Source organism: Engystomops pustulosus, chromosome 1 (genome assembly GCF_040894005.1).
Source record: "Engystomops pustulosus chromosome 1, aEngPut4.maternal, whole genome shotgun sequence".
NCBI classification, from domain to species: domain Eukaryota; kingdom Metazoa; phylum Chordata; class Amphibia; order Anura; family Leptodactylidae; genus Engystomops; species Engystomops pustulosus.
The window spans coordinates 281,828,343-281,853,638 of record NC_092411.1 but is presented as its reverse complement, the minus strand read 5'-3'; the positions used below and the strand labels follow the sequence as shown (position 1 = coordinate 281,853,638).

The 25,296-nt window shown below is 43.0% G+C and overlaps 1 protein-coding gene across 1 annotated transcript in view; it reads right to left on the bottom strand.

Moving 5' to 3' along the window:
• Positions 1-2,298: 2,298 nt before the first annotated feature.
• GFRA4 (GDNF family receptor alpha 4) overlaps positions 2,299-25,296 on the bottom strand; it is a 312,918-nt gene continuing 289,920 nt past the window's right edge. Inside the window, exons 5-9 of the mRNA XM_072126343.1 lie at positions 9,672-10,017; positions 6,433-6,542; positions 4,598-4,732; positions 3,823-3,980; positions 2,299-2,571 (exon numbers count right to left, since the gene is read on the bottom strand). Of these exons, the coding sequence (XP_071982444.1) occupies positions 2,428-2,571; positions 3,823-3,980; positions 4,598-4,732; positions 6,433-6,542; positions 9,672-10,017 (893 nt within the window). The 3' untranslated portion in view covers positions 2,299-2,427. The remainder of the gene's footprint in view (positions 2,572-3,822; positions 3,981-4,597; positions 4,733-6,432; positions 6,543-9,671; positions 10,018-25,296) is intronic.

Genomic DNA, 25,296 nt, shown 5'->3' with positions numbered 1-25,296 from the left:
TTGGAAGATCAGTTATTGATGAATACCCATCAACTTTCTCATCCCAGTATACCTAGGGCAATTTTGTATAATGTCAGCCTTCCACCAGTCCATGTGAAGGTTCCCGTCTTCCCCTGCAGCTATGCCCTCGGAGAACGCAGCCACCCCTTACCCTACCCATCAAAATATACATCTTCCGACTGTTCCTACTAGAGTTCCAATTTCATTCATGCAAGTTCTCCTTATGTACTACAGTAGATGGACTCTGATAGTTCTTAGTTACTTAAAGATGTAGACTACTATTTGAGGAAGGGAATAATTGATATTACTTTTAATTAAAAAAAATTTTGACCCAGATTTAATCATGGAATTTGTTTTTGCTGATTTTTTCCAATTTAGGAAAATCACAGACAGGTTTGGTTAAGTTCTCCACTTTCTCAGGAAACAAAGCTAAACAAAATCTTATAAAATTTGACCATTGATAGGCTGCAAATAGATACATGTAAGATACAAAAACGTGCATGTTGGATTAAAAAAAAAATGGTCATCTCACTAAACGTTGAAGGACACATCTTTAGAACATACGGTAAGTTACCTAAATAACCATAAGTCAGTTAATTTTACTGTATTTTGTACTGAGGTCTCTTGACCTAATTGGTTATAGGCTAGAAAGTGTCCAGTGGGAAGCGTTGGTGGGTCTTAAGACCCAGTTTCGAAAATTTGTAGTCTTGTTAGCCCACAGGTTGCCACTACTCCTGCTGTCACGTGTGACCTCCCATGCACATATTGACCTGTGCACCAACAAACTGAAGTAAGGCACAACTGGAAGCTGGACAAGCGCAAGAAGAAATTGGTAGAAAGTTATGCTCTTGGTAGTTTATATTGTACATTTGCCTTGCTTTGTTGTACTAGACCTCCCTTGGCTCCAATGACCAGTGAGGTCTCTGAAACTCACACTAAACTTGGTCTTATCGAAGAGCAGTTTTAGACCTAGAGGGGCTTGGAAGATTGACACTGTGGGACACATTTACTAAGGGTCCGAATAACGGGTTTTCAGAATTTTACTGTTTTGCGCCAAACTGCCCCAGGTTTTTAGCGCACGCGATCGGATTGTGTCGCAACGGCGCCGGCTTGCATGCGACGAAAAATGGGGGCATGGCCGTCGGAAAACCCGACGGATTCTGAAAAATTGTGCTATTTTTTTTTAAAAAGTGTCGCACTTACTTGCACCAGGAATATGATTGTGAACTGGAATCTCATCGGTTCATCGGAGAACGCGCCGCTGGATCGCGACAGGACCGGGTAAGTAAATGAGCCCCAGTATATCTATATATTCTAAAAGATTTAGGATAATTTTATAATAACTATTTCTACTTTGTATAAGAGATCACTGATTACTGATAGGACCACTCATTAGACTCTTGTATGCCAATATTAGACGGATAGAGAAATCCATATCAATATGTAGGAAAGCTCAACATTTGTGGTCAACGACCTATAGCCATGTTACAGAAAACTAAAACAAAAGACAACGTTGGACACCCACATTTGTATAGTACAATTTAATGCTACTTTCCAAAAAAATAAAATAAGCAAGAAAAAAAAGCAAAGAAAAAAAAAAGGGAAAATCCAAAGATAAAAATCTTACTGATCTGAAAGGAAAAAAAAAAAAGTTTCAGGGTTTGGGTTGGGGGATGGGAAACTGAGGTATGAGAAAATAAAACTCTGTCGACATCAGTTGAAGCAAATCTGCATTAGCGCTATCTTATCAGATCTTGTAGAAATCGTCTCAGATGACCATCAAGAAAAGGTTTGGTTGAGGGATTAAGGAACACAAGCACTGAAGATGCTTAGGAGATGAGACCATCTTAGGAGAACCAAGTCCTTCATGGAACGATGTCCTCTTGCTCGCTCTGAATCCAATACATGATATTTACACATCTCCCCCCATCCAGAATGTAAAAAATAAGAGTCCAGAAAATGCAAACTGAGCAGGACTTTTTTTTTTCACTCTTTTATGTATTTTTTTCCCTACGTACTAGGATTTAAGAACATCATTTCAACAGTTTCGATCCAAAAATGTTTTTGATTTCACCACGTTACGCATATCGGTAATTCTTGTCCTTGTGCGCCACCGAATCCCGTTAGATTTTTGTGCACTCTCCTATAAGCTCCACTGGGTGCCATGGGCAAAGCTGGCACAGACACCATGCCAATGTCCCTGTCGCCTCCAGGTGACTGTCACCCGGCCTTCCGAAATGTGTTTGAAATTCATGTCTGTGAGACAATCTGCATTATTCCAAAAGACGATAAATGAACGGAAGGACTTGTAAGATTACCATGAAATAACATAAAAAAATAGAGAAGACACAGTTTAAATTTTTTCTCTCCCAGAAATTTGTGTTTTTTTTTTCTTCTTAAGTGTAAAATGAAACTCTCTCAATGTCTTCAAATAAAGACTTGAAAAAATATAGAGACGAGCAAAGAACATCCACCACCGATCAACTGGAAACTAGAAGATGGGACGAGAGAGTTGAAGACCTCAGACTTAATTTCATTGGATCCTTCAAGGAAAGGCTCCTCCTTTGGGACCTGAAAAATATTTTATGGATTTTAGTATAAAATAACATTTTTTTTTTTTACTGTACTGAATGAATTTTTGAAATGTTTAATTTAATTGGACAATAGTTTCTATACTATAAAAAGATTAAAATCCCTGATGTTCAAAGATAAAGTCTCTATATCCAAAATTTTCCCTTACCTCTGATTCCTTCCTTCCTTCCTTCCATCAATTCCCCTCCCTTACTTTTTTTGTTCCTTTTCTTCTTTCCCACTTCCTTCCTTTTCCATTCCTACCCTCCCTTTCCATCCCTTTCCTGCTGTTCCTTCCTTTCCATCCCTTCCCTCCTCTTCCTTTCCATCCCCTTCCTTCCTTTTGATCCCTCTTCTTTCCTATCCAGCCCTTCCCTTCTTTTCCATCCCTTCCCTACCCTTTCTCTCCCCCTCCTTCCTTTCCTTCTCTTCCATTCCCTTCCTTTCTTTCATCCCTTCCCTCCCCTTCCTTCATTTCCATCCCTTACTTCCTTTCCAGCCCTTTCCTCTTTTCCATCCCTTCCCTCCCCTTCCTTCCTTTCCATCCCTTCCCTGGCATTCCTTCCTTTTCATTTCTTCCTTCCTTCCTTCCCTCCTCTCCTTCCTTTCCTTCTCTTCCATCTCCTTCCTTTCATCCCTTCTCTCCCCTTCCTTCCTTTCCATCCCTTCCCTCCCCTTCCTTCATTTCCATTCCTTACTTCCTTTCCAGCCCTTTCATCTTTTCCATCCCTTCCCTCCCCTTTCTCTCCCCTTCCTTTCCATCCCTTCCCTGGCATTCCTTCCTTTTCATTTCTTCCTTCCCTCCTCTCCTTCTCTTCCCTTCCTTCCTTTCAATCCCTTCCCTCCCCTTCCTTCATTTCCATCCCTTCCTTCCTTTCCAGCCCTTTCCTCTATTCCATCCCTTCCCTCCCTTTTCTCTCCCATTCCCTCTCTTTGCTTCATTTCTCCACCCTTTCCCTTCCAACCAGTCCACCAATCTACAAGTTACACTTTATCCAGTATATGCATATCCAGTAAGTGATGCCTTGTTTTTCCAAAAAAACCTCTTTAATAGAGGTGGTTAGTATGATTAGCATCCACATCTCTAGGCCAGAGTATGGAGTAGTTATATATGTTCCCTTTTGCAATGGATTGTTATGGAAATCGTTATATAACACCCTCTAAATACCGTAAGGAATCTCTTGTCTGACTGCCTTGAATTATATAAGGAAAATATACATAATCCTAATATTGAGGAGCGGTTCCTCTCACCTTTGTGGGCTGGTTGTAGACATTGACACTTTCCTTGGCTGCAGGGACAGAGGCATTGGCATACTTCTCCTCCTTGTGCCCGGGTGTTGTAGAGGCCACGGATGGATTCAGTGCCAGGTTCAGATTGGTCCCATTGCCAAAAGCATGAATTGAGTTTTCTACGAAGCAATAAAAAAATCATAACTTATCTAATAGAAGATGTATAAAAAGTTACAATTCCATTACATAAAATGTCCCAAATTGATAAAACAATAATGTAGCTCGATCCTGCAGAGAAGATACCCGCCAGGTTGTGTTCTGGGAAGTCATTAGAGGGTTTGTAGGAAAAAGCAGTTTTATGCGAGTCTGATCAGATGTTCCACTGTGAGAGTGGAATGAGCGGCTCCTCGATGATAGCCGGCCCATTAAAGAGGCCAATGATCGAATCAAAATGGCAAATGCAGAACATTAATCTTTGCACTCTGCGAGCAGTCCTGGAGCGCGGTCCCCTCCGCACAGCTGCTGCTCCGCTCTAATGTCTGATCGGGGGAAGTTTAGTGTTGTAAAGCTTTACAGATTATTAAATTCCCTGAAAAATTTACCTACAGATGTAGCCAACGTTATCCTCATATTTAATACATTGCATTCCATTAAAATGAATGGTAAATGTTGCTAATGTGTTACATCTCTACCTTATATCTACAATGTTTTGGTAATTCGGACATCCCCCTTTAATTTCTCAATCCCCCCACCATAGGTCCTACAGGTAATTGTTATATCATCAGTGGAAACTTACGTAGACAGACGTTGTTTGTGAAGAAGTGGAGGAAGTTCTCGCACTCTTCCTGCCGGTTTCCACTTGTGTTGCAGGTGCACCAGGGAGCGACACTTGAGGATGAGTTGTCCACATAGTTTGGTGTGATGGGACTACCTGTAAATAATGTAAAAAACTGATTTGAAGCACATTGTCGCAGAAGATATGCCACCGTATTCCATCCATCTTGTAAATAGAGGTATGAAGTGGACTGTCTAATAGGAGCCTCCAGTTTGAGGCACCTTCTCAATCGGAGTGATCTCTAGGTTCTCTCTACCGTCACTACGATGATGGGTTTGTATCTCCTGGATCATTACAACCAATGATAACCCTGGAGATGGGCCATTTTACACAATTAGTAGGATTGATATTATTGAACAATAGGAGGAACAATAGGAAAGTAGAGTGATCATTGGCGTTGGAAAAACAAGAGGAAAAGGAAAGAAACAATAGATGGGTATAAATAATAAGAATAGTCAAGGATTGAGAGGAGAGATGGAAAGATATGAGTAGAACAGTTGGAAAGAAGAGATGGAGAAACATCAGACAAGATGGAAGAACATGAGACTGAAGTGGAATGAGGAAGGACAAGAGGAGAAGTGGAAGGAAGAGGTGGTAGGATAAGAGAAGAAATAGAAAAATGCGAGGAGAGATAAAAGTACAGAAAAATAAGTTACGAAACGGGAAGAGATAATAGAATGAAAGGAGAGGTACAAAATTAGAAGAAGAGGAAGAAGAATTGAGGTTGAACAATGAGAAGAAGGAGGAGTAGAAGAGATATGAAGAAACAAGAGAAGAAGCGTTAGAACGAGTGTAGAGTTAACAGACTGGGAATGGGACTGGGGAAAGAACTTGACTCTTATATTTATCTCTCACTTCCAGATTTTATGAATATTTTTGATGGATTCCAGACTACATCAGATCTGCTAAGAGTCCACCTCCGCTTCAAGTGGTTTGGATGTATCATATTTATATTCTAGTGAAAATTCTGCAGGGATTTTGTCCATTTCATAGAGGAAGGGGCATGCAGAGTGAATTTGGCTAATCCTTGGGCAGAGCCTCTGTAAACCGGCTAGTGGACACAGCCTTTCACTCTCTATGACACCTATGTGTGTGATACAAAGGTGGGATAGACGTAGTGGTAGAACGTTCTATCTCTTTTTATGAGCATCATTCGAGAGACTCACAGATTATAGCCAAACATTTAGTGGTAGGCAGCAGCGCACATCTCATTAGTGTGGACGAGGCTTAGGTAATTCATGCATGGCTCCACACCACATGCCCTCATCAGTATCTCTCGCTAGGCCGAGTCTGACAGCAGCTGTTGTTCCCAGCTCCGGGTTGAACTACGGGGCAGCTTGTATCAGAGTAGATTATCGGCTCAAGCACAAATCCTACCTGCAGGTGATTCTTAGTAATGTGAGCATGGAGTTACCTTTCTGAGGACTCCCCATACTGAAGAAGTAGCTGCAGTTTATTCTATGGAACTATATGATGAGAAAACCAAGATCCGTTTCAAGAAGGACGGACCATGGTTGACCAAGGAGGACTTTGGGAGAGTATTGCCCAAAGTAAGAACATAATGAGGTCCCTCATCTGTGATATTGTGTCTTCAAGCAATCCATGAAAAATACCTTGGCATTTTAAGAAGAGGCAACCTAAATTGGACTCCTTCCCTAATGACCATCGGAATGGCTTCGTCCTTGGCTTGTACAACCTTGAATGGCATCACAACTTTATTCTGACCTGAGTAGCTACGACTCTTGAATATCATTAGTTATGCAGAGCAATTACCAGATGACTAGTAGACAAGTTACCTATAATCCCAGTGTACGCCAGCAGACAGGCGGCATGGTTCTCCCGTGCACATCCGGTCACAGACTGCGCTGATGGCTGACATTCCTGCTGGAAGGCGGCTAACCGGGACCTGAGCGGAGAACAATAAGAAGAAGATAGAAACATTCCTCCAAGAATCCCGACACCACATCGGGCGGCCGCCTGGTCACGCATCTCGTAAGGAAGGGGTGATACATCTTATTCTACAGAGCACAATGACACATCCTAAATGTATTGCTATATTTATAGCGGGCCGAGCTGATATATAGATCTAGTAGGGAGCCATACATAAACCGCAGACACAAAAACATTGAAATAAAGGAGCATTTCATTACATACATGAGAAAACACAGTAGAAATCATAAAATAAATTGTTTTCAAATTCTATAAATATATTTTACAATTTCTTAGCCCCTCGGTGGTGGAACAATCATGGGACTCTCCACAATAGTCAAAGGGTTGGCCACTTTACCTCATACTGTAATGTATGTAAGTGTGGGGGGCAGGATATGAGGTAATTTAGCAATATACATCTAGTAATAGTTCTGCTCCTGTTTCCTTATATGTAACGTGAAGCCTCCTGTCTTTTACCTCATCAGCCAGAGATTCCTGTCCATAAAATGGCCGCAGACGGAGGGTCATGTGATCTCTATCTGTCCATGAGCAATCGCCCTGCCAGGACCTTAATATAATATTTAAAAGAAAAACATTATAAGGTCCTGGCAGGGCGATTGTTCATGAAAAGATAAGACCCTCTATCTGCGGCCATTTTATGGCCAGGAATCTCTGGCTGATGAGGTAAAAGACAGGAGGCCTCACTTTACATATCAAGAAAGCGGAGCAGAACTATTATTAGATGTATATTGGTAACTCACCTAATATCCTGCCCCCCACTTACACACATTACAAAACACATGAGGTAAAGTGGCCAACCCCATTGAAGCTTCCCACCTGTGATTTAAGGAAAAGATCCCCCTTAAGAAGAGGTTTTTTTGTATCACAATACCCTATATCTACCGAAGACAAGACAGAAGGAAAACTAATCCTGAAGCGTGAAATCGTGATCTCTGAAGAAACATCATGAGGGGCTCCAGAGGATGAAATGAGATTAGGATGTTTTTGTGGAGTAACTGGTTATGACAGCGTCAGGACACACTCACAGAAAAAAGTCTCCTAATCAGGTTTCCTGGTCTACGAGGTGGAGAGAACTAATCAAGTGTGAACATTCTTTAATAGAAATGATATTTCTGGTTATGGGCACCTGAAACGCGTGTGACAGATACAATGAGAGATGCGTCCAGCACTTAACCTCTGCGGGACCGGATTTCTATTTTTTCTTCACACAAATTTTTGAGTAAAGTTGTATTTATTAACAACACCAGTTGATTATTTCTATAATGTGTTATGAGAAGGCAAACAAAAATTTTTTTTTTAAAGCTATTCTACCTTAGTTTTTGGGGGTTTGGTTTTTACCATGTTTTGAATGAATTCCCATTCAACCAGTGCCACCATATATCCAAGCAGGGGATTGCCATTAGGGTGGTGCTACTTGGCATTGAAGACTGTTCTACCACATAAGAAAATTCCGGTATAATAAATGGAATATCAAAGTTTGGAGTCCTGGAACCTAAGAACTTCAAGTTATGTTTCCAAATCCAAGTGGTTAAATTTTATAGCTCGAGGAGTCTAGGAAAGGCAAGAAGAACCTGGGTGCAATTGTAGGCTGAACATAGGTTCAGATTACAAAAAAACAGAATGAAATACCCAAAAATTTGCTACTAATAAAAAGTGCTGTCAATGGGGTGACCACCCTTATAATAATAATCTTTATATAGTGCCATCATATTCCGTAGCGCTTAAAGGACCCTATAAGGACCTGACCATGTGGAACATTCTTAAGTATAAGTAGTAGGCACAAGTTCCAGTTATGTTTCTCTTGTGCAATCCGAAGTTTTTAAGTCTTTTCTAGAGTACACTATCATACAATCATTCCTCAGCGGCCAACCATCCCTTACCTAAGCTCCCATCTGTATGGTGTTAGTCAATGCTGATCCCAGACAAGGAAGAATAGATACATTACGTCTCTTAGGCCTCTTCACATCTACTGTCAGAAGATCTATGACACCTTCCACGATGGATATTGACTTGCTGCCTCTAGTACTCGCCACACAATCACTCATGGTCGTTGCCATTATGAGTCCTGTAGCGTATCTAAGTCGACGGTTTATTGGACTTTAACTCAAGGACCTTTAAAATCCTCAGGAGAATATTAAATGTCAGGAGCGAACCGATAATTAAAAAGTATGGCGTTTCTCTCTCCGGCAATGTGAGGTGATATACAGCTCGTGTCTGGTGTTGTGGGACTGAGATGTAGCATTGAAGGCGGGACGTGCTGCGAGTTGTAGTTACTCTTCAGGATAGGAAATCCTAAGGGATCATAATTTGAGTTGATTTTGCCTCTTATTGTGTGTAAGTTTTTTATTGTCCAATTGCTTATCATGCAAAATAGGGGGGGAACCAGATTTAAAGGGATATGATAATATAACACCATGAGATAGATGTCAACCGCTCGGGATTCCCTTTAAAAAAGCAGGGACAACCTGTTACATAGACTAGTCCTAACTTTGGAGGACCAGCTCCATCGATTTTTTAGCTGTATGCCTTATGAAAGAAAGGACTACCAACTGAATGAGTATCTTGCCTTGCCTGGGTGCCGACAAGATGGGGGTTGAGCAGGGATAAGACTATTTGAGTTTTGTTTTGAGTAGTCACTTTAATTTGGACCTTGATGACCATCTAAGATGTTTGACAGTGACTTTCTCCCATTTCCGAAAGGAAAGTACATGTAGTCTGAACTTACAGTATGTATCTGTGTGGCCACCTTTCAAACCATGGTTAGATGTGGCTTATAACCCTTTAGTTCTAACCATCCTATAACCAGATTATTTTCCATTTGAAACTCAAGGAGAATTGATCTTGTGAACCAATGAAATATTTAGATACGTGAGGGCTTGTATTTATTTCCCCCTCCACACTTGTTTCCAATTCCTGGCATCTGGCATCGTTGACAACAATTCAGTTCCTTTGAAGAGACACTTAACAACGAAATAAACCAAATCTGGGCCACTTTACTCCAATGTCACCCAGTAGTCACATGGTCTCACTTTGTATGCTATACATTCTCATTACAAATATATAGTGAAGGCGTGAAGAAACCTACCGGCAGATGTAGTCCCCCTTACAAGCCTCCAGTGGGGTCAAACAGTTGGGCTTCTCTTTGGCCTCATAAGAACAAGCTGGAACAATGGTTTGCCGCCTCCGCTCTGCACAAGCCGTATCTTCACATGGACAGAAGAGGAGTTCACTAGTGTACTCAGGAGGAACTCGATCAAAAAACTTCCTCAATGCCTTGTGGCACTTGGAACGGTTGCAAGAGTCAGTCCGTGCCATGGGACGTATGCACAAGCTAACATACTCCGTTCTTAACTTTTGGCAGGTGGGGTCCACGTTGCAAGCTTTGGCCGCATCCAGGCAACGATTGACTTGGGTTACTTCATTCTCAGAACCTGGAAAAAGCGATTTAGGAATGAGCACGGCATTAAGAAATAACACATCAAGGGAATCACACGAGAATCTGGAAGTTCAATTATAATCAGGTAACTTGGATTTATGCAAAATTAACACATTTCATTAAGAATATTGGGAAAAATGTCTGGTGGCAAATGTATGACCTCAAGATGTGCACCTCGCTCCTGCTCCTCATCTGAGAAAGTTATTACCGCTTCTACTTCTAGTACGTGTAGTAGGATATGAGAAAGGGGCAGCCACCTTGTTTCAGCTAATACTGTATACTAACATTACAAGTGTTACCTGTTACAGACTTCTTTGATTCTGGCTAAGGTGCCATCAGCTGATTTAGGATATTTGTACAGAAAAGGTGATCTGCTCTACAGTATATGGACTGTGTTAATTCATGGATTCATGGAATCCCCCCCTCCTGGAATTGATGCTCATTGAAAATAAAAACAGGGTTTCCAACCTCTGTTCCAATGGTATAAGGTAGAAAGAGTTGGCTCATGGATGGAATGAGTCACCATTCACATCAACGGGAAACCATTGGACAAGCAAGTGGTGGAATCCTAGAGACCAAGGGACAGAAATATCTGCTGGGAAAGCTCAATTTTTTGTGTTTCTCGATCATGATAGGATTTGTCCATTGGATCAATATTAAATATTTGGGAACACCACCAATAACTAAATCGTTATTCCTATCCTAGATATAAAAGCAGAGACACCCATCATTCACAGGAATAAATACTACTCCCCCAACAAAATGGAAGCTCCTGGACAAACATGGGAAATTTCGTTACACTCGGAGCATTGAGTTTTGTAATTTTGGTAAAAGGGGCACAAGCTAGGGATACGCAGAGAGGATCTTGGGTCTCTGCTGATTTATCATCTTTTACGCCAGCTAACTGCCAAGACCATCTTTAAAAAGTCATCTCCTCATCATAAATTAGGTGTATCCTACAATCAAAAACACTGATCTTGAGGGATGTTGGGGATGGATCAAGCTTTCTCTTTACTTACAGGGTTGTAGAAGAGGTTGCTGATTGATGGGGGTCCTCGCAGAACTGTACTGATACACAAGCTACACCTATCCAATGGTGGATATAGGACAGCTTCAAATCTGGGCTGAGCCTTTAAGCCTCATAAACCTCATCGAATAATATGTAGACTTGGATAGATAACATTTTATAGAAACTCCTGAAGAACATACTATACATCAGATTGCCTCTCCATGCTACACAGACACGGGAAGGTCACATACATAACCTTCAGCATTATTGTTAAAATGCAGGGAAGTAACGGAAAAGATGGAAGAATAACATGATAGTGCGGTAAGTTCCTGTATGTGTAGAGCGAGGCTCAGGGGGTGCAGATAACGGAGGTAATCTTGTGACGAGGTGTATATATATATATATATATATATATATATATATATAGTTTTATTTCATAGCTTTTTAGGTTTTCGTCTAGGTAACAAATTCAATCTGTGCATCAATCACTGCAAATTCTTTGCAGGGTCACAGTGTTTCCATCCAGGGAACATTTCAGAGGTTGTTTTTGGAACTTGTTTGGATGGACTTCAGTGATGTGACCAGGAAAGTTTTTAGGATGCAATTTTTATGTTGGGCAATAAATGCTTCCTCCTATTGCTAAAAGGACGTATGACCAAAGTAATGGAGGACATGTGGTCCCTCTGTGCGTAATAGCCTTGGCTTCATCTGGTTTTGCCCTTTACATCATTGGAAGCCCCATAGAGGTCACACATCCAGTGCAATGCTACGTAGCTGTTTAAGATAGAGGGGCAGAAGCATAACACCCCTTCGCCTAAATGGTCGAGGTAGTACTTAGTGCAGGTTTTGATGTAGACACCTCCAGCTTGTCTACATGGCACTGGTATGTTTTTTTCCAAAGAGAAACGAATAAAGAACAGATGAATGTACAACACTACAACATTCTCTCCTCCACCATTGGTAGCACCTAAATGTTCTTCTACAAGTTTCAAACTTTTCAGAGGAGTCTTTTAGATCCTATTAACCCATCACCCTCATTTCTTCTTCTGAACCTTACAGCTGGGCAAGGACTTGGGTTCATTTGTCCTACAAAAGGAAATGATTGAGGTCCACCTTTCATCAATAAATAAGGAATGATCTCCACATTTAGAGGAATGGTGATCTTTGTTTTTGACATTGTGCACACAAACACATAAGTAGAGCTTTATTAATCTGTCTATGACAGAATTCTGTCGTAGTTTGAACTAAAAACTTTCTGCACCACATAAATAAAGTGTTTTACACAGTTTTCTGGCTCTTTTACAACTAGCTCAACAAAAGGGAGTGGCCTGATAAAAGGGGGCGTGGCCTCATGCCAAAACGGTCCATGTGCCAGAAATACTGCTGACCCGACAGAATTGTGCACTCATTTTCTGGTATAAAGTAAGCCAACTAATTGGAGGTGCAGAGTACGACTAGACAGTCTGATACTAGGACAGATTTATCATCCAGCACCAGACACTTATATGTATCTGGTGTAGAATAAGACAAGAAGATATAGGTAGGGGACTCTTTGGTAGTGGTTTTGGGAACCTATTTTTTATGGCTTTGGTGGGTGAGATCATCCTTGTTAGGTCCTCTAAAGAAAGTACATTTTTTGACCAGGGAACACCAAGAAAGGGCTACATCTCTGTACATCCCTTGCTGAGTCAAAATGTCTCACCAGCGTCTCTGAGGATCTTCTGATGGCCCCAAACTGTAAGCCATTGACCATAGGTCAAGCAGAAGACAACCCAAATTGGAGGCTACTTGTGTCAATTTCTTAGGGTTCCATAGCCTTTAGCCAAACCCTATGAACCCAACATTGACTTTTTGTGGCCACTTTTCACTCAACTATAAATTTGAATTTCTATTATTTGAGCCCCGTTAATAAAAAATCTAAAAAACTTTTGCCTTTGTTCCATGTCCATTTCTTTCTGGCAATTGTTCTGTTTTTCACAACCGCTCAGTATTTGCCATTATAAGCTCATCTTTGTAATAGCCCGGAGGTGTCACTCATGATGGGGTCACTGTGACCCTGCTACTGAGACATTAACTCGATCTCCGTCACAAGTTTGGACAACCTGACCGCTTTTGTTTATCGCAAGGCTGCAGTTAAACGGGAAAAAGTCATGTTCCTTCTATTTGCCCGCTCCTATTTTTCTCTGTTATAGAGGGTGTGTTTAATAGGAGGAACAGCTATTGAAGTCAGGCTATTTTGGAGGACTTGTAGCTGTATAAGAGAACTCCTAATGGGTTGAAAGTATAAAAAACCCCATTAAAGGTTGTAAAAGTAGTAATCATAGCAGTTATCAACAAGCGAAAGTGTTCTTTGGAATGAATAGATATTTTAACCCACATCACGTCCTGTCCCAGCATAAAACACATGTGGCAATTATATACCAGTCAATCAATATATGTCCTCGTTCACACAGGAGCTTGAAGAGCACTTAAAGTGAACCACCGGCAAAATAATTCTATCTATAACAACTACTGCTGCATTTTTGGACACACCCTCTCTGACATCACTTCCTGCTCTGCAGCAATTGGATAAAAGTGCCACTTCCTGTTGCTGCCGCATCACTTCCTGCTCTGCAGCAATTGGATAAAAGTGCAACTTCCTGTTGCTGCCGCAACTACCCCATGCATACATTATCGACACAATGTTGGTAAAGCCGCTATAAATAGGTGGGATTTTGGTATTGTACCAGGAGACTACGATTTGGCCAGGTGTAAGAGGGTAGGTTTACAAGCTCAACTTTAAGCAAGACCCTACTGCCCCGTAGAGGTCTACTGTTATAAAAAATTTGACCTACCACTAAGCCTCGGAGAAATCTAAAGCACAAATTTGGAATTATTGAGTTTGAACTCCCCCTCTAATTTAACAAATCCCATAGCGACAAGGCGATCATAGGAGAAAACCTCCTTCTGAAACCTTGTTGATCATTTCTCTAGTCTCTAGTCTCCTGAAGGATTGACCGGCTGAAATCTGAGATAAGGCAGTATCAGTACAGTAGGTACACCTCCCTGGTAGTGGAAAGGGACTATGGGACCTTTGGGGCACCTGATCCATTTGAGAATTGCCGGGATCGTGTGGAAAAAAAACTGATCGCAGGTCTCACTGACTCCCAGGGAGTTTTAAAAGAGTCTCGGGAGGGAATCCTGGGGGTGGTGAGATCGTACTATACTGACTTGTTTCAGAAGAAAGCTTTGGATAAGCAAAAAGTAACCCAATTATAGAGGGTGCTGATTATAGAGGGTGCTGATTATTGAGGGTGCTGATTATTGAGGGTGCTGAGCTGTCTTGGCCCCAGGAGTGTAGTTTCTATGACAGTCCAAAGCCCCGCTACAATATGGTAAGACACCAGCATAGTCAATGGCAGATCAAGGGTGGCTGTTCATCACGTAACATCTCAAAAATGTTATTTTAGAGATTTTAGACAAAATTTCCATTAGTAGGCCCCTCTTGTCCTGGATAATAGTGGAATGTCTGGTTGGGGGACCTTTTCCTCCATATTTTCTAAGGGTATTTCCAAAATATGTGACCGTTTTATGAGAAGACAAAAACCAACAGTGCTTCAGAAGAAGGTCCACCAGTAGGTTCTGTCATCTACATGAGTAACAAGTCGTGGCTCCAAGTCTGTATAACAGTCCTAATACTCTAAGTCCAATGAGGAACATCTCAAGTCATTGGACCTCTTCAGCTATGACACATCTGATGGAGCATGAAATTATTCTGTTTTTAGCATCTTAAAAATTAATTTCTTACAAAAGCCATTTTTTTTTTCCTAGAGCAAAACCCCAAGAAAGCGGGACAGCTGGTCACTTAATATCTTCATCTATCATACGAAGATTCCTTGGTGCCTGCTCCTCCATGTGCTGCCTGAAAGGCAATGTTCACAGCACATAAATCCTCAGCCTCCCGTGTATCAGGGGTTGCACATGCGGCCCCTAACACCCCCCACGGATGAGGCTGGATAATTGAAAGCAGGTGTTACATAGACAAGTGCTAGGAGGATCTTGGCTGACTTTCTTCATGAAGGTTGATGTCATCCCAGTATTTGCTCCTCTAACTCACTGGGTGGCTTGCAGAATACATATTTTTGTACTCTCTAGAGCCCCAAATGCAAGAATGATTCTGCCCCCCCGTATTCTGGATTTATTGTTTTTCCTGTCAGTGCTGGATCCGTACCTTCCAGCAATCTGACATCTCATTAGCAGAGAATGGAAGGAAATTATTTATCTCCAAGTCTGGACCTAGTTACCTATCTCACTATAATACTGCCCCCTATGTACAAGAATATAACTACTATAATACTGCCCCTATGTACAAGAATATAACTACTATAATACTGCCCTCTATATACAAGAATAGAACTACTATAATACTGCCCCCTATGTACAAGAATATAACTACTATAATACTGCCCCCTATGTACAAGAATATAACTACTATAATACTGCCCGCCATGTACAGGAATATATCTACTATAATACTGCCCCCTATGTACAAGAATATAACTACTATAATACTGCCCCCTATGTACAAGAATATAACTACTATAATACTGCCCCCTATGTACAAGAATATAACTACTATAATACTGCCCCCTATGTACAGGAATATAACTACTATAATACTGCCCCCTATTTACAAGAATACAACTACTATAATACTGCCCCCTATATACAAGAATATAACTACTATAATACTGCCCCCTATGTACAGGAATATAACTACTATAATACTGCCCCCTGTGTACAAGAATATAACTACTATAATACTGCCCCCTATGTACAAGAATATAACTACTATAATACTGCCCCCTATGTACAAGAATACAACTACTATAATACTGCCCCCTATGTACAAGAATATAACTACTATAATACTGCCCCTATGTACAGGAATATAACTACTATAATACTGCCCCCTATGTACAAGAATATAACTACTATAATACTGCCCCCTATGTACAAGAATATAACTACTATAATACTGCTCCTATGTACAAGAGTATAACTACTATAATACTGCCCCCTATGTACAGGAATATAACTACTATAATACTGCCCCTATGTACAAGGATATAACTACTATAATACTGCCCCCTGTGTACAAGGATATAACTACTATAATACTGCCCCCTGTGTACAAGAATATAACTACTATAATACTGCCACCTATGAACAAGAATATAACTACTATAATACTGCCCCCTATGTACAAGAATATAACTACTATAATACTGTCCCCTATGTACAAGAATATAACTACTATAATACTGCCCCCTATGTACAGGAATATAACTACTATAATACTGCCCTCTATGTACGAGAATATAACTACTATAATACTGTCCCCTATGTACAAGAATATACCTACTATAATACTGCCCCCTATGTACAAGAATATAACTACTATAATACTGCCCCCTATGTACAGGAATATAACTACTATAATACTGCCCCCTATGTACAGGAATATAACTACTATAAATACTGCCCCCTATGTACAAGAATATAACTACTATAATACTGCCCCCTATGTACAGGAATATAACTACTATAATACTGCCCCCTATGTACAGGAATATAACTACTATAATACTGCCCCCTATGTACAAGAATATAACTACTATAATACTGCCCCTATGTACAAGAGTATAACTACTATAATACTGTCCCTATGTACAAGAATATGACTACTATAATACTGCCCCCTATGTACAAAAATATAACTACTATAATACTGCCCCCTATGTACAAGAATATAACTACTATAATACTGTCCCTATGTACAAGAATATGACTACTATAATACTGCCCCCTATGTACAAAAATATAACTACTATAATACTGCCCCCTATGTACAAGAATATAACTACTATAATACTGCCCCCTATGTACAAGAATATAACTACTATAATACTGCTCCTATGTACAAGAATATAACTACTATAATACTGCCCCTATGTACAGGAATATCACTACTATAATACTGCCCCCTGTGTACAGGAATATAACTACTATAATACTGCCCCCTATGTACAAGAATATAACTACTATAATACTGCCCCCTATGTACAGGAATATCACTACAATAATACTGCCCCCTATGTACAAGAATATAACTACTATAATACTGCCCCCTATGTACAAGAATATAACTACTATAATACTGCCCCCTATGTACAGGAATATAACTACTATAATACTGCCCCCTATGTACAAAAATATAACTACTATAATACTGCCCCCTATGTACAGGAATATAACTACTATAATACTGTCCCTATGTACAAGAATATAACTACTATAATACTGCCCCCTATGTACAAGAATATAACTACTAAAATACTGCCCCTATGTACAAGAATATAACTACTATAATACTGCCCCCTATATACAAGAATATAACTACTATAATACTTCCCCCTATGTACAAGAATATAACTACTATAATACTGCCCCCTATGTACAAGAATATAACTACTATAATACAGCCCCTATGTACAAGAATATAACTACTATAATACTGCCTCCTATGTACAGGAATATAACTACTATAATACTGCCCCCTTGCTGTGAGGACGTGTATGAGCTGAGCTCCTGAGTCTCTGCATGGCTGGAGCTAGCCCAGGGCGGGGCCACCCTGGGTGGGGAGATTCCCCAGGCAAGGCCCAGGCTTCCAGGCCTACATCGGGAGTGAACTCCCACAAACTTTCTACAAGGGATTCAAATCCCAAAGTAACATGTAATGAAGATTGTGGACATGATGTTGTTGTTGTGAACAAAGAGAAAGAGTTGAACGTGAATACTGCAGTGAAAGCAGCAAGTCCCATGACCAGCCGGCGTGGAGGAGCACAGGTGATGCAGCAGAGTGTGAGACAAGCAGCAGGTGCACAGCCCCCCACTCCTGCACCCAGACAGAGGAGAACGTCTCTGGAGAGACAGACCCTGCGAGAGAACCTGCAGCAGAGGGATGTGGTGTCCAGCATGGCCGCTACAGGCCGCACCAGGTCAGCAGTAAAGCCGCAGACAGGCCCCTGCCAGTGCAAGCCACAAGCTTGGGAAGGAGACGGGTGCACCAAAACCATCTGGAGCTGTACCCCGACCAGCACAGCAGGGGAAGGAGACCGCACGGGCACCGGAGCTGCAGATGGCGGAGGAGATACCGACCCTGGTAAGGAGGATGGGGGAGCTGACTAACCATAAGAAAATGCTGCAGATGCAAATTGACTGTATGTACTCTCTTAGAACTGCGCACCCTGAAAGCAGCACCCTGTATAACACCAAGCTGCAGGGACTAGGCATAGAGCTGGCACAGGTGGTCAGGGATATGGACTGTGTCCTGGAGAGGATGGGACCCCTGGCTGAGTCTTACAGAAACCAGGAGCGCTTCTCCCAGCAGAGGCAGAGCTGTGACTCTGGGCCCCGGGCCCCTACAGCACAGGCAGGACCCATGCCCCCAGATGTCCCCCAACGTGTTGCACAGATTATCAAGCCTGCAAGCTTCTCATTCCAGAAGGGACAGACACAAGATCAGCCACAGACCCCCGCAGCGGTCCCAGAGCAGGTGCATGGACCTGTAGTACCACAAGTCCCAGCAGTGTCTGTTGATGGTGAACTTTCATCTATGTGTCTTGGTGATGCGGTGACCCAGGAGAACTCTAACGTACTTGAGACTGGGAACACTGTAGGACATTCTGCTGTACCTGAGGGGTCGGGGGACAGAGGGGACCCACAGTCTATCTGGGATGTTCAGTCACCGGAGGATAACATAGAGGTGGATGGGGGGCAGGGGGTGGTGCAGAATGATGCTTGTGACTTCCCCCCTTTAACATCGAGCCCCCTAGTAGAGTCAGGTCCCTCTAGATCAGATCCTCCACCCAGTCATCAGAGTGAGCCCCGTCAGGAACCTCCCAGAAATGCCTGGAGCCGCGGCGCTCCCTCCTTCACCTCCGGCGCACAATACTCAGGGCAGGCATTTAAGAGGAGGAACGTGGTGCGCTTTAAGAATAGAGGCGATAAGGAAGATCTCCCAGACAGGAGGTTTGTGGTGCGGGATCTCCTGTGCAGCCAGATGGGGTTCACGCCAGATGATATCCTGGCGGTCATCAACCTTCCAGACAGACAGGGCTATGATGTCAGCTTTAAGCTTATGTCCAGTCTGGATAGGTTCTGGGATAAACTCCCCCGGTTCAGGGACAAGGACGGCTGGAATAAATTTACATTTGTCCCCATTTCCAGGCCAGGTACCGTAGTGGTTAATGTCATCTTCTGGAACGAGTCTGTTCCCCCTCAGGACATTCTGGTGTGGCTCAGGCGCCATTGTGATCTGCTGTCTGACCTCACTAAGAACAGAGACGCCGACGGTATCTGGACTGGGGGTTGGAAGGTGCTGGTGAAGCTGAGGCAATACAACAACATTACTCTGCACCTCCCCAACTCCTTCTATATAGGTAGAGAAAAGGGCGTCTGCTTCTATCCCGGACAACCACGGAAGTGCTTTAGATGTGGTAGGATTGGTCACGTGGCCAAAGTATGTACGGTAGTTAAATGTAACCTGTGTGGGGAGGTTGGTCATCTCAGTGCCACCTGTGAGACGGTCAAGTGTAACCTTTGCGGAGAGATTGGGCACCCGCACAAGGATTGCCCGGAGGCCTGGCACAACATCGCCAGAGACTTCTCTGATGATGAGATGGTGCAGGAGGCAGACGCCATAGAGGAGGAGGCCTTAGTGTCGGGGGAAATTCTGACCAGGCGGGAGGTACAGGGGTCAGGTGATGCAGAACCCCAGCAGTCAGACAGTGCTCAGGGGAGTGTGGAGGTTGTAACTCAACACCAACCTCAGGCCGCCACCTCTGTAGTACCCACTGAATATGAGGAGGTGAAAAAGAATAAAAGGAAGAAAAAAGACAAATCGTCCCGTAAGCCTGAGGAGTATAGTGCGGAGCCTAAGACCAGGAGGAAGTCCAGTGGTGATGCCGGGGTCATGGTCCTTTCCAACCGGTTTGATGCTCTGTCAGAGTCAGATGGGGACTTTGAAAAAGAGCTAGAAAGAATTGACAGTGAGTGTGAGGTGGACACAGGGAATCCTCCAACTAAGAAGAAGCCCCCTCCTGTAGATACCACTGAGGATTCGGACATGGAGACAGGTGGAAGACAGGAGGACTTTGACTCTGACTCATGATGATGGGGGTCACTGCTCTGCTTTTTCTGGTTATAATGGCTGGATTCTCTCTAAAAGTTGCTTCTAGCAACGTCAACAGCATTAAAGTAAGAAGGACCAGACACGCCGTATATGACCACCTGAGATATCTGGACGCTGATGTCATCTTCCTGCAGGAGACCCGTCTGACCACCTTAGGGCATCTCCGTGAGGCTGAGCGTGAGTGGCGGTCTGGTCCTTCTTACTGGTCACTGGCTGTGGAGCCGTACGCCGGGGTCGCCATACTGTTTAACACCACAGACGTGACGGTGCACAGGCTGACGGAGGTCGCTATGGGGAGGTGCCTGGTGCTGGTAGTGACCATCCATGGTAGGCGGCTCCGGCTGATCAACATCTATGGCCCACAGACAGTGACAGAGAGAATCCAGCTGTTCAATGAGGTGAAGCAATATCTTTTCACCTCTATCCCTGTAGTAATGGCGGGTGATTTCAATGTTACCATGACATCAGGTGACAGGTCCTCGGGCAGAGCAGTGGTCAGAGACTCCAAAGTCCTAAAGAGCATCATATCACAGGCCCATCTGTGTGATGTATTCACCCTGGGTGGTAGGACACCTAAGTACACGTACTCCTGTGCTGACAGACATAGCAGGATCGACATGGCGTTTGTCAGTCCCTCAGAGAATCTAAGTGGGATGAGCGAGAGAGTTGTCCCATATTCTGATCACCTGGCCTTATTGTTTTGCATTGGAGCTACTAACCGCTCTGATATTGGTCGGGGGTTATGGAGGCTCAATTCCAGCATCCTGGATGATGCCTATGTCCAGAATTGTATCCACTCCCTTTTTCAGGACCAGCTCCAGAGACAGGACTTCTATGATAACATATCTGACTGGTGGGAGAACGTCAAGGAGGAGATCAGGTCCCTCTTAAAGAGACTGTCAGTGAAGAAGGGTAAGAGTAAGTACAGCCAGTATCTCAAGCTGCGGAAAGAATTGGAGTCACTGTATTCAGCAGGAGGGGGGGGCAAACAAAAGATTGACCGACTGAAATCTGAGATAAAGCAGTATCAGTACAGCCGCTACACGTCCCTGGTAATAGAAAGAGATTACGGAAAACTGGGAGTTCCCGATCCCTATGAAAATTGCCGGGAACGTGTGGCCAAGAAATCGATCACAGGTCTCACTGACTCCCAGGGAGTTTTACAGGAATCTCGGGAGGGTATCCTGGGGGTGGTGAGATCCTACTATGCTGAATTATTTCAGAAGAAGGTTTTGGATAAAGAGAAAATGGCTCAATTCTTGGAGGCAACTCCAGGTCCTGACACTAGAGATTTGGACCTTTCTCCTTTGACAGCAGGAATAACAGAGGAGGAGGTTAAAGAGGCCATCAATAAATTACATCTGAAGAAGGCACCAGGTCCTGATGGTATAACATGTGAATTCTATAAGAAGTTCAGAGACCTCTTAGCCCCGATCCTTGTGGATGTGTTTACCAACTGTCTAGAAAATCACCTGATGCCTCCATCCATGAGAGTGTCCTCCCTTATTCTGCTGTCCAAAGGTAAGGAGCCTAGTGACATCAAGAACTGGAGGCCGATCGCCCTCTTGAATGTTGACAGGAAGATTCTGGCAAAAATACTCTTCTCTAGGTTAGTCTGTTTGTCCCCGGCACTGTTGGCAGGCTCTCAGTACGGCACGGTAAAAGGGCGGAACATCTCTGGAGCAGTCCTCTCGATAAGGGAGATGTTTGAGAGATGTAAAGCTCTGAGGTGTGGGAGATATGTTGTAGGTCTGGACCAGGCTAAAGCCTTTGACAGGGTTGATCACGATTATCTATGGGCCACTTTATCAAAGTACGGTATTCCGGGACAATTTATAGATTGGCTGAGAACTTTGTACAGAGAGGCGAAGAGCTTTCCTCTGATCAATGGTTGGCAGGGGGACACTTTTGAAGTAGAGGCAGGGGTGCGACAAGGCTGCCCCCTGAGTCCACTGCTGTATGTGTTTGCCATAGACTTGTTTCTGCGATCACTGCAGCGGTGTGACTTTCGGGGGGTGCCGGTCCCCCATTGCTTGCCTTTGAAGGTAGTCGCCTACGCGGATGATGTGACTGTGGTGATATCTGAACCTCGTGAGGTGGAGATGTTATCTGCAGCCATCAGAAGTTACTCAGGGGCCTCCGGGTCTCTGGTCAACCTAGAGAAGAGTCAAGCTTTCTGGACATTGGATACTGCTCCTGGCTTTGATCTGCCACAGTTCGCCAAGGCCTCCACCCATATTAAAATCCTTGGGGTGAAATTTGGGAGGGAAGATAATGCCAAACTAAATTGGGAAGAGAAGTTGGAAACCGGAAATGCAAAGGTTCAGCGATGGAAGAACTGGAGGCTGACCTATAGAGAAAGGGTTACTCTGATGAAGACTTACCTGGTCCCTGTCTTCCTCTACGTCTCTGTTGTCTTTCCTTTGCCAGAATCTTTCTCCGCTAGGCTCTTTAGCCTGTTCTTCCAGCTTTTATGGGGGAACAGGTTGAACCCAGTAAAAAGAGGGATCACCTACCTGCAGAGGAGAGAGGGTGGGCTGGATATGTTAAATCCAAGGGTTTTCTTTGACTCCATGTTTCTGAAAGTCAATTTTGGTTGCCTGGACTCAAACAATGGTCTCCTGTGGGTAAGTAGTGTCAGGGACTGGATATTGCCTTTTGCAGAGTCTTGGGTGCGAGGCGGCAGTCTCAAGAGGGGCCGATGGACTCCTGGCTTCCTCCCCCAGTATCTGGAGTATGGTCTCAGGTGTTTGAAAAAGTGGAGGATAGACAAGACATTTTTGGAGAGTAGGACCAGGAAGGAGCTTTATACCAATATCTGTAGGACCTTCTATACAGTACAGCCAGCTCTGAGGGACTGCACAACGGCCACCCTGCAGGAGAGCCTGAAGCTCCTCAATAGTCCGAGGCTTCCTGCAAAGTTCTATGACATCGCCTGGTTGTCCTTACATGGGAGGCTCTTTGTCAGGGGTAATTTAAAGTTTCTGAGTGTCTGTGACCGTATGTGTCCCTTAGGATGTCAGCTGGAGGAGACTATGGAGCACTTTACTAACGAGTGCCCGGGAGGGAGGCAGATATGGCAGGAGGTGTTCCGCAGGCTAAAAATACCAAGGCTGCAGTCTCTCAAATACCTAGATATCATCTATGGGGTGACTCCACAAGTAACCGGCATAGACAGGGGGACCATGTACCTGATCATCACCGTTCTCAAATATTACCACTGGCACACCAGGACCAGAGTGTCTGCACACAGCGAGTCCTTCCAGCCTATGACCGCTGTAACCCAAATACTATCTGAGCTGAGGTGGATACGATCCATAGAGGTTAGCAAAAAGGGTAATTATGTTGAGTTATGGAGGAACATATATCTGGGGTAATTGATCATGTCATGTTATTTCCTAATTTCCCTTCTTACCAGTGATGGACTTTGTTTAAGTTAATATTATTATCAATTTATTATATTCTGATATGTATGATTTCTGTTAAATAATTGTTTGGTCATTCTGATGAGAATGTATTGTTATATATATTTTTTTTGTCTGTTTTTACTAATAAAAATTGCCCCCCATGTACAAGAATATAACTACTATAATACTGCCCCCTATGTACAGGAATATAACTACTATAATACTGCCCCCTATGTACAGGAATATCACTACTATAATACTGCCCCCTGTGTACAGGAATATAACTACTATAATACTGCCCCCTATGTACAAGAATATAACTACTATAATACTGCCCCCTATGTACAGGAATATCACTACAATAATACTGCCCCCTATGTACAAGAATATAACTACTATAATACTGCCCCCTATGTACAAGAATATAACTACTATAATACTGCCCCCTATGTACAGGAATATAACTACTATAATACTGCCCCCTATGTACAAAAATATAACTACTATAATACTGCCCCCTATGTACAAAAATATAACTACTATAATACTGCCCCCTATGTACAGGAATATAACTACTATAATACTGCCCCCTATGTACAAGAATATAACTACTATAATACTGTCCCTATGTACAAGAATATAACTACTATAATACTGCCCCTATGTACAAGAATATAACTACTATAATACTGCCCCCTATATACAAGAATATAACTACTATAATACTGCCCCCTATGTACAAGAATATAACTACTATAATACTGCCCCCTACTATACACTCACCGGCCACTTTATTAGGTACACCATGCTAGTAACGGGTTGGACCCCCTTTTGCCTTCAGAACTGCCTCAATTCTTCGTGGCATAGATACAACAAGGTGCTGGAAGCTCCTCAGAGATTTTGGTCCATAGTGACATGATGGCATCACACAGTTGCCGGAGATTTGTCGGCTGCACATCCATGATGCGAATCTCCCGTTCCACCACATCCCAAAGATGCTCTATTGGATTGAGATCTGGTGACTGTGGAGGCCATTTGTGTCCAGTGACCTCATTGTCATGTTCAAGAAACCAGTCTGAGATGATTCCAGCTTTATGACATGGCGCATTATCCTGCTGAAAGTAGCCATCAGATGTTACAGGGTACATTGTGCTCATAAAGGGATGGACATGGTCAGCAACAATACTCAGGTAGGCTGTGGCGTTGTACCAAGGGGCCCAAAGAGTGCCAAGAAAATATTCCCCACACCATGACACCACCACCAGCCTGACCCGCTGATACAAGGCAGGATGGATCCATGCTTTCATGTTGTTGTACCAAATTCTGACCCTACCATACCAATGTCGCAGCAGAAATCGAGACTCATCAGACCAGGCAACGTTTTTCCAATCTTCTACTGTCCAATTTCGATGAGCTTGTGCAAATTGTAGCCTCAGTTTCCTGTTCTTAGCTGAAAGGAGTGGCACCCGGTGTGGTCTTCTGCTGCTGTAGCCCATCTGCCTCAAAGTTGGACGTACTGTGCGTTCAGAGATGCTCTTCTGCCTACCTTGGGTGTAACGGGTGGCAATTTGAGTCACTGTTGCCTTTCTATCAGCTCGAACCAGTCTGCCCATTCTCCTCTGA